Raw genomic sequence first — 10990 nt, forward strand, 5'->3', positions numbered from 1 at the left:
CAAGGTAATTTCATGACAAATTTAGTACCAAAATTATCTTTCAAGTGCATGTTTAACACATTCTGCACTCACCCTTTTAGAGTCCGCGCAATACATTAAAAAGTCTATAAAATTGCTTCTAGGATTTACTCTTATTTATTGTTGCTACAGAAGGATCTTGCTTGTACATACGCCTACAGGTAACAAAATTCTTTAATCTGCTCCCCCTCCAGCATGGTAACTGGAAGAGTATGACATGTTTTTGAGGAATTTATACTTTCAGAGTGCGAGAATCAAGTTGCTGTATAAGGTGAACTTCCTATACCTCTCAAAAGACACGTTTTACCTTGTTATAATCAAAACTACTATACAACAAAGGCTTACATAATTGTGGCAGCTCGAAACATGAAGCATAGAGCCAAAACAAGGGAATCCAAACAAGAATGCCACTCTTGCCAAAGAAGAGTCTCTTTAAAACAACTCAAATTCCACTTGCTCTCCTGCTGCATTACACTCTACATACTGAACACCCTTGCACTGGGACTGTGGAGTCATCTCTGAAACTCCAAATTCACATAAGTCTGGAAGTTCTGGTGGGATAGCGCAACGAATTAAGGCCCAATTAAGGCCTTCAAAGAAGGGGTGTTGTTTTATCTCAGCAGCCCCTTTCTCTGTACCCAAACGGTTTTCAGGCTCTTTAACCAACAACCCCCTAATGAGATCCCTCGCTTGGAAACTAACAAATGGGGTATCAGGGAATCTGAGACCTTGCAACACCACGTTGGCTAATGTTTCTTCATTATTACAACCTTTAAAGGGTGTTCTTCCATATAAGAGCTCATATAGAAAAACACCAAATGTCCACCAGTCGACTGCAGCTCCGTGTCCCTCTCCTTTGATTATCTCAGGCGCCAAGTATTCATGTGTACCAACAAATGAATTTGATCTTGCGTCAGTGGGTTCTGCCACGAGCTGTGGCAATGATCTGAGATGGGCAGCAAGATCTGTTTTTAATTTCCTTGTTTTTGCGGCAGGAGGTAGGAGTCTGGGGCTGAAGCATGGAACTTGACAGGATGGTTCAATACAAAATGGCTCAATGCAATTAGATTGTGCACAAGGACCAGAATTCTTAGCAGGATCCACATCAGATGACTTCAGAAGCGTTGGGCTAACATCGCACTTAAGTGACAGATCAAAATCTGTCAGCATAATGTGACCATCTTCTCGAACAAGAATGTTTTCTGGCTTCAAATCACGGTAAACCACTCCCAGCATGTGCAAGTACTCTAAAGCAAGAAGGACTTCAGCTACATAAAACCTGCAAGTACAAAATTTCTTGTGAATACAAAATCATGTTGCCAACAAGGTTGAATTAAACCAACAAAATTGACGAAGAGAAATCACTTTCAATTATGGTAGCTATCAAAGCACTTTGCTCTTGAATAGACAGTGCATGCATCTACGACAACAATTATCAATCAAGAAGACTAACAGCATACCAGTCCAACCCAATCTCAATCAAATTGTCTAGATAGATTTTACTTGTTAAAACTATATTGCTAGATTCAATTCTTTATTAGCTTAATCCTGTTCATGAAAGATACAAAAACAACACTCAAGAAACCTTTAGATATGCAGGAAAATTAAATATAAAGATTATCAAGAAATGAATTTATGCTTCACTCAATTTCACAAAACCAACTTGTAAAATAAGATTTACATCCCACTTATATATTATGATTTGATCATATCTCTAATCGACGTGGAATTCCTACACATCGCCTCATGTCGAGGAATGAGCATCTCATATATGGGATTAAATATTTGTGGGTGGTTCAATAGGAGCCTGAAAGTGAGTGACACAAAACAATCCTAATAAACTTGACTAAAATAGACTTTGAATGACTCTCATACTATATTAAGAAGTGAGACTTTATGTCTAGTTCAATCTCAAAAAACTGACTTATAACTAAGATTTGCACCCTACCAATATATTATAATTTGGTCAGATCTTTAGTTGACGTGGAATCTCCATATTTAAATTAGACAAAATGGTGAGAAGAAAAACAAATAATTCTTTGTACAAACTAGAAACTTTAAAATAACAATTATTATTACAATGACAACAAGAATAATATTGAAAGTTCACACGAACTAGATTTCATAAGACTTTATAAGGATGGTTTAAAAATATGCAAGCACTTCTAATTTCACATGTTTGTTTGTGTGTATCAATCGTCATTTTTCCTTCTCTTAATTACATGGAAATTTATTTATTGAGCCTAATTCATGCAGTTCTTGTCACACATAAAATATTTCTGAATAATGCCATCTCTTTTTAATTGTATTGCCAGTCACTGGGGTTAAAATAAGGAACTTCACTGTTTCAAATGACAAGGTATGCATTATGGGCATTGCCCAATTCCACATATTCAAACATTTACAAGCTGAAAGCAAAAACTGGAACAAGAAAGCAGATCCCTATTTACAATTGCAGGAGGAAGATATTACTACCAAATTTATTCAATAATTGAAAACCCACTTTTCAACGTTAAACAAAGTGGACTTCGAGAACAGAAACTTCACTAGTTAGCAGTGAACGCTGAAAAAATTAAAATATTCAGGGTACAACAGCATTGGGATACTGATTGTTTAGTAGGATTATAGAGGTCAAAGAGTACAATGCTAAGGTATGTACAAAAGAAACATGCATCACCCAAGTGAGTTGCATGAAAGCAGATCAAGGAGACACTGGGACAGCAGTAGTAACATGATATATTCCTTAAAAAGCCCCATCAATCAGTAACCAAAGTCACTAGCAGGATTTCATAACCTAAATCTGACGGTGGCAGAGATCCAAGTGAGTTAGAAAAGGATCTATCAATGAAATTGACGTAGTTATTATTAGGAGTATGAGAAATAGAAAATAACTTATCCAATATTAGCAGTACTGAATTAGAAACTGCACAATGGCAATTATTTATAGAAAATATTTCATGGAAGTTATGCATTAGGAGTATATATATCTGATTGTGAGGTGTGTAATTAGACACGTGCTGTTATTTGCACTTCTAGTGGAAGACTTAGTTTCTGTGACAGCAAGTATATTGCAGTATCATGTGTAATTTTTGTGTTCCTTATCATATTAGCTTTTCAATTGATGTTCTGTCACTTTTCTACTTAACCAGGTATCCTGAAGCACAACTACGCACTATTTCATAACTTCAGGATGAAAAAGGTGAGGAACAGATTTCTTTTTTCCAGCGATATAAGCTGCATTCATACTTAAATTGTTAATGCATCATTTTAAAATTCATATCAAAGTTTAAATCATTGTTGCCTACACTAGGTAGGCCATAAATGCAAGACAACTGATAATTTATGAAGAATGAGCTCAAGGAGACTTCAGAAACAAGGAGAATTAAACAAACTAAACTGTACCAGAAAATACTCTACCAATTGTTGAATATCTAAAAATGCAGTACCAGGGAGGTAGCTCATAATATAATTCTCACCAGACAGAAAAGAAAATGAGAATATATTACAAGACAGGTTCTCTTAGCAAGTACCTAGCTGCTGGCTCTGAAAAACTTCTACCAAGCTGTTTCTGCCGTAGAACATGAAGATCACCACCTGGACAATACTCCATGACCAGACATGATAAATTATCTGAGGTAAACTGCCCATACAGTGTCGGAAGAAAAGGATGATCCAGCATCCTTAATATTTCTCTTTCAGTTTGAGCCCTAGGCATCTTCTTCCTTCTTTCCAAAAATTCATTGTCCATCACCTTGATAGCAAACAAACAACTTTTGCCAATTAGCTCAGCAAGATAAACAGTTCCAATGTCTCCACAACCTAACTTCCTCAAAAGATTGAAGTGTCTCAAGCCCAAGACTCCATGCTGCATTTGAGCATGTCGTATGGCCTCCCATCTAACATCCTTTGACATGTGAGGCCTATTGCCACAACTAGCCCCACTGAGATTACTCTCATCACTTGTACTTGTACTACTACTGTAGTCACCTTGACTACTCTTTGAACTTTGTGAAAATTCAAGTTGCTCTTTCAATACGGTATTCTTTTTCACTTTTGTAACTTCTCTGACGCTATTACAGCCGGCTGGTGCTGAGCCTTGCACATTAACAGAGTTTATTCCATCTCCAGAACTAGTAGAGTCCAATGATACAATACCTTTGTTGTTTTCTATAGCACACCAGCATCTCTCACAAACAAGTTGAGTTGAACTAGTAACTGACGTGTTATTTACCTCATTGGATGTGGGATCAAATAAAGCAGAAAAGGAATCCTGCTTTAGTTTTTTCTTACCCAAATTTTTGTTCTTGATAATTGATTTGACCGTACGAGGGGCATGTCGTGACAGTTTGCACACTCTGCTGCCATTTACTGAAGTAGATGAGGAACAGACTGTTTGTAACCTATCTTTTTGCCCATTCTTTGATACAGATGTTTTATTTCCTAATTTATTAGAGGAAGAAGCATTTTCAGAAAAGTCTAACTTACTTCCATTAGTGTTACAACTAGATGGAGAAGATGCAGATGTTTGTTTCTCTATTTGAGAAGGTTCCAAAGACTGCGATAGAACCCCAACTTTATTTGATGAACTAGCCAAGTCACCTATCAATGAAGCCCCGGTACCATTTTCAGTAGTTGCAACAGCAATTTTGGAAGATTGGACATTTTTGCTTAGTGATGTGCTTTTAACAGTTGGATGAGACTGGGAAGCTTTATCCAAGGCATGTGAGCTGCTGTCTTCTGGCACTAGAGATATTTCACTTGTACTCCCTTTACTCTCAACATTAGAAGGCCCAGATTGTCTACCTTCAACTACAACTGAATTGTACAATGTCTGTATCTTCCCAACCTCAGATATTCTTGGAGAAGCAGTTGACTTTGATAATCTTTTCATGGCAGCCATTTCTGATGCCTTAGATATACATAGGTCTCTTAATGCCTGCTTCAAAGTCAAAGGCTCAGAATATCCAACTCGTGGGGACCGAGGAGCACCCACTGTAATTGGTTTTTTCAATGAACTTTTCATCCTAGGGCTTGTACCATCCTGTAAAAGGCCAGAATCCCTTGATGAAGATTTAAGAGTAATTGATTCAAACAGCTTATTTATATCATCATCTAGATTATCCTTATATCCCAGTTTCAGCACAGGATGCTTCCGATTTTTCTCATCCAAGCTATATCCAGAATTGGACTGATATATCCCGGCAGCTTTGTCTGTATTTAGGTCGTCCCTTGCTTCTACAATTTCACAAGTGCCAGAGAATGAACCCATTGAGACAGATTGTACCACTAACTTCGGTGTGGTAGAGGTAACAGAAACAGATTGTCTCTCAGTGAAAAAGTCTATTCTACTTTATTTCTCATGTAGCGCATCAAACACCATAAACTCACAACTCAAAAACAGTGAACCTGCAGTTCAACTTTCAGAATCAAAACCATTGGTGCGATAAAATCAAATTTGTAAGTCCAAACAATATATCCACCTCTTTACCAGCTACGTGAGATAGAAACCCTGATGCAAATGCCAACATTTGAATGCATCAGTACACGAAGCGGAAATATAAAATAGTAAATTGAGCAAAAAGAAAGGACACAAATTGACCTCAAAAAAATGAAAGAACGAAATCAAATGGAAAAAAAGATGGACATAAAAAAGAAATTCAAAATGGTAAGAGAAGCTACAAGATCAGCAATTTCATAACCCCATTACTTGTAGGACAAGTGTCAACTGCGGGGAACACAAATCATATTGCACATGGAACAAAAAGAAGCCGCAAAAAATCTAATTTATTTTCCTTTACAACATTCTAACAGTTTGGCACTCCCTGCTATTAATGTGAAGATGAGTACAAGCCAATCCATCTCACAAAATACAAGAATTTTAAATATTCAGTCCTTTTAAAACAAAAGACGATTAACTAGAGACAAATCAAGGACTAAATAACAGGGTTTTAAAAAATGAGTTAAGCGTCCTAATTGCCGTGCATTTAAGCACAGGATCCAGTTTCTACCCAGCAAAACAACCCCTCGCTGATTCTGCTGTATAGAAAACCAACATCAAGTAAAAACTACATACTTTGAAGATAAGCTAACAATTTTTCTTATCAATTCAAAGACTTTACCAATAGTTGTAATCAACAGATCAAATGAAAATGAAAGCAGAGGCGTAAGCCAATCCTTGTTCATATTTACAGCGACATTGTCAAATTAACTAAAAGCACGGACAGTAAAGCAAATCAACTTAAGGATCGATAAACCTTCCAAAAAAGTAACTTCGAAACACACATAAAGATGAAGGTGATTTAACAAGACAAATTTTATCAAAATTTTAAACCAAATCCTTCAGTTATATAAAAAATAAATAAAAATAATCCAATAACTTTCATCCCAAAGTGATTCAAATTTTCCCAAAATGCATAATATATATATATAGATAGATATATATAATCTAAAAATGTAGTCTGTGTTTGTTTCATCCAAAATGTAGAATCCAAGAGCGGCAGCTTCTTCTTCTTCCTCTTCTTATTATTCTCCTTCTTCTTATTTTCATTCTTATTCTTCAGAATGAAGTTGAACAAGCATAGAAGGTTGAAATCTCATTGAACAGACTAAGACAAAGCAACAGAGTGTACACAACAAACAGAGAACACAGTTCATCGGAGACTAACGGAACGAGATATCAAAAATCAAACTGTTCAGACACGAAGCGCAATCGGAAACACAGAAGCCGCACCTGCAAGCAAGAGAAGGCGTAGACACCGAGCACATTGACATCAAGGTGCTTCAGCAAATGGAATCCGCAACACAGAAAAATCAATCCAGATTAAGAACAGAGAGAGAAACCCTAGGCGAGCATGGAAGTGATGGAAGAAACTGAAAGGTGGAGAGAGAAAGAAAAAGAAAGAGAAGAAGAAGATGCACAATGTTTATTTTCTTCTGTTCCACTTTCAGCACTGGCACTGATTATTTCGTACAAACCGGACCCATTTTCACAGACAAAATATTCTGAAACTCAAAAAAAATATAATAGACATAATTTTTTAATTTTTATTATGAATTAGTAATTATTTTTTAATATTAGAATAAAATTTATTAATTATAGAATTTTTCCAATAATTAAAAATTTAAATTGTATCACGTATAAAAAGTTATGTATTACCAAGACATAGAATCAGAACAATGAGATTTAATCCGAAATATCAAGTTATCAAGTTGTAATTTAAAATATAAAACTATATTTATCACGGCGCATATGTAATTATGTTAAATATAAAAGGAGTTACTAACAGAATATTTTTAATATAATATATAGAAATATTTTTTAGGTTTCATTAGAATATAAATAAGATTCAAAATTACTTGAATGTTATTTGTCGTGTTTCCCTCACCCTGCGATCTCAGATTTGGCTTCGTATATTATTAAATAACAGTATGATTTTAAATGTTTAAATAATTTGTGTAGTATCCGATGCCCTTTTTTTTTCTTTTTTTTTCTTTTTTTTTCTTTTTCGGTTAGAATAACAAGTTGATGTGATGATATTTTATGCGATGTGATGTGTACAAGGAAGAGGTTTGTGATTTTAAGTACTATATTATCCCAACTAACACACGTTCAGAGAAAATAATAAAAAATTAAGACAATTAACCTAACTTCCTCCGACGTGACATTTCAATTGCAACTATTTATAAGTAAAATCCAAAAAATAGTTAAATGTCTGTAACAATGCATTCGTTTTCGTCATGTAACTTGCATTAAAAATTTTGTTCCAAATAGGAATTAAGGATAAAATAACTTAAATAAATTGTGTTTTCTAATTTTCTGAAACGTTTTTTAAATCAAAATCAAAACCTAATTTTTTGTTAGATGAAAAGAAAAAGCAAATAAAAGACAAGACAGAAGCAATGATAGAATGGTGAAGTCCTTTGAAGGATTGTGGTGATGATGAAGGTAGTTTGCTGCACTTTCCATTGCTATAATGGCTATGATCATTGATCAAAACAATGAATCCAAAAACGGAGACAACTTAAATGTTCACCAACCAATCAGCTTTCTATTAATTGCCAACTATTTCTTACCAAATCTTCAATAAACTTTAGTATATACATACACGGCATATTCAGTTTCATTAAGAAAAAAGTATCATACAGTTTTAACTTCTCATAAACAAAATTAAACTATGACAATATTTTTTTCTTATAAATTTTTCAAATTGCATCATGATCTCTTTTCATATATATATATATATATATATATATATATATATATATATATATATATATATATATATATATATATATATATATATATATATATATATATATATATATATATATATAAGTAGAATGAATAGGTAATGTCCTTCAAATTAAAAAAAAAAGATATATACATATGTAATGTAAAAAAATGTGGTCTAATATTTTGAAAACAAATGAGATTTATGTAAAATTTTATATAAATTTAAGTGAAAGTCTAATTTCAGAAATTAAGAGTGTTAATGAAATTCATTTTTAAAATAATTATTAATCATTTTTAAGGAATTTTTATCGCTAAGGGGAGTAACAATTTGTGAAAGAAAATTACTTATATAATCAAATTTTTAAAAAATATATAACAATTAATTATTATTTTAAATCAAAAATACCAATTAGGGTTAAATTTAAAGTTCCCTTAAATTATAATGCAATTATAAAGATTTACACAATTACAAATGTTATTAATACTTTGTCTTCTCCATTTTATTTTGACATAATATGTTTTTTAAAGTAAAATACATGCTTATTATTTCAGTTAATGACTATGAATATTAAAATTATGCAAAACTTTATCGTATATTTATGATTCCATCCATTAACTGAAAAATCAGAAAAAACATTATTCATATGATAGAAACACAAGTGTGTGTGCATACTTGATCCATTTCTAGAAAGATAAAGAAAGAAGTGAGTACAAAGTTCTTCCATCCATTCATTATGCTCGTGCTAAAAAAAGTAGTGAGTGTGGACAAAATATTGAAGTTTGAGATTCAATCAATAATAATCTAAATTTACATTTTGTTTTAAGTTCATCTATATGGATTTATTTTACATCTAAATTCATAATTTTGAATTTTAAATTCAATCTGAGTAATTAGATTTGGATTTGATAGTTTTTAGATTTTGAAAAATCAAATCACAATCCACTTAATTGGATTTGGATTGGATTGGATTGGATTTATATTGGAAAAAATTTTAAATTTTAAAAATTTAAATTAGAGTGTGACTAAGTCGAGCCAAGATGGTTGAGGACCAAGCCAAAGGTCAACATGAATCAATCTTGACTGAGAATCAGCCAAGTTAACCCGAGTTGACCACGACTGAAGATCAACTTGAGTTGGTTCCAACCGAAGATCAGATTGAGTTGGTTCTAGCTAAAGATCAGCCTTAATCAGTGTCACCCAAAGGTCGACCCGAGTCGATCCCGATCGCAGGTCAACCTACATCAACCCAATCGAAGGTCAGTCTCGATTTAGTTAGCTAAGGATAGATTAAACTTGGTCTCAACTAAAGGTCGACCTAGGTTAGTCTCGATCAAAGGTGTTGTATCGGTCCCGATCGAAGGTCGGCCAGAGTCAGCCTTAGCGCAATGGGTCCTAGGGGAAGGTCGATCTGAGTTAGTCTCAACCAAAGGTAGGCTTGCACCATCACAAGTCGAAGCCCAGTTCGAGTTGGCCTCAACTGACTCAATCAATGTTGAAAGTTAAGCACGTCAACTCCGACCGAAGATCAGTCTGAGTCATTCATGGTTGAAGGCAACCCAAGTTGTTCTCGGTTGAGGGTCAGTCTGAGTCATCCCTAGTTGAGGCCAAGAACTAAGGTCCAGCCAGGTCGGCCTAACTGAAGGATCGGACCTAGTCAACCTAAGTTGAAGGGTTGAGTTGAGTCGGTCCAACCCATACAGGGCGGATGTTAGAAGGGGCATGCGGGGGCCACGACCCCCCTCCCCCAAATATTTTGATTTTTTTTACATTATTTACATTTCATAATTTTTTTTAAATTATATAAATTTTGAATTTTTTAAAATTGTGTGTGTGTATATATATATATATATTAAATAATATTATATTAAAAATTAATAAAAATTAAATTATGTATTTTTTATTTATTTTATAAAGTATAATAATAAATAATAAAACATAAAATCAAATATATAAAGAAACAAAATTATTAAGATATTTTTTATTTTCTCTCCCATTATTTTTTGAGTTTCTCATATGTTATATTCATCTCTCATGCTTTTTTTTGTTACTAAAAAAAGTTAGACAGGAACTCATCATTTATGTCCTAATTTTTTCATATCTTCTCTTTCATTCTTAAATAAATTAAAAATGTAACTTTCTCTTGTCTCATTTGACACTGAAGTATTTGTTTAACATTTAGCACTATTTTTTATCTCATGACCTTTTTGTATATTTTTTTTTATTAATATAGAAGAAGAAGCAATATACTATGTGATTTTTTATACTCGATTTTTAGTTGTAACTTGATTATCATAATTTTTTTAGTAATTATATCTCTCAACTTTTGATTAGATTATGATAAATTATTTTTTAATTTTAAACTTATTTTTTAAATAGGTATATTGATGAAAAACAAAAGAATAAATTTATTTTTTAAAATTGATAAATAAACTGTCGGTAATGATGAAAACATGATAATATGGTTGTTCATCGATAATGATGAAATGAAAGCTTATGAAGACTTTTTGAATCAAATGCACGTTAATAAAATGGAAGATAAATATTTTGTAGATAATATGGTTATTTACATCAAAAAATGAAAATTTTAATTATGATTCAATTATATGAGCTCAAAAATATGAAAAAACGATAAATATTCTTTTTGATATGTGTAATTTCTTTGATAGTTGTAGATATACTAGATTATGTATTCATTTTTATTGAATTAGTCACAATAATATCAAATATATAAATTTTAA

At 32.8% G+C, this 10990-nt stretch overlaps 1 protein-coding gene across 2 annotated transcripts; it reads right to left on the reverse strand.

Annotated features, from left to right (window-relative positions):
* Window positions 1-103: 103 nt before the first annotated feature.
* LOC114190620 (serine/threonine-protein kinase KIPK2-like) lies at window positions 104-6978 on the reverse strand. Of its 2 annotated transcripts, XM_028079580.2 has the most exons (4): window positions 6749-6978; window positions 5499-5527; window positions 3549-5424; window positions 104-1297 (listed from the first exon to the last, which is right to left on the reverse strand). In XM_028079580.2, exons 3-4 carry the CDS (start codon window positions 5285-5287, stop codon window positions 451-453), a joined length of 2586 nt encoding a protein of 861 aa, XP_027935381.1. In that variant the 5' UTR covers window positions 5288-5424; window positions 5499-5527; window positions 6749-6978; the 3' UTR covers window positions 104-450. The 2 variants fall into 2 exon arrangements, with proteins under 2 accessions (XP_027935381.1, XP_085531808.1); XM_085675682.1 differs by having other exon boundaries at window positions 3549-5527; window positions 6749-6977.
* Between the last annotated feature and the right edge of the window lie 4012 nt (window positions 6979-10990).

Source organism: Vigna unguiculata, chromosome 7 (genome assembly GCF_037176805.1).
Source record: "Vigna unguiculata cultivar grain cowpea cultivar isolate G323 ecotype 2 chromosome 7, ASM3717680v1, whole genome shotgun sequence".
NCBI classification, from domain to species: domain Eukaryota; kingdom Viridiplantae; phylum Streptophyta; class Magnoliopsida; order Fabales; family Fabaceae; genus Vigna; species Vigna unguiculata.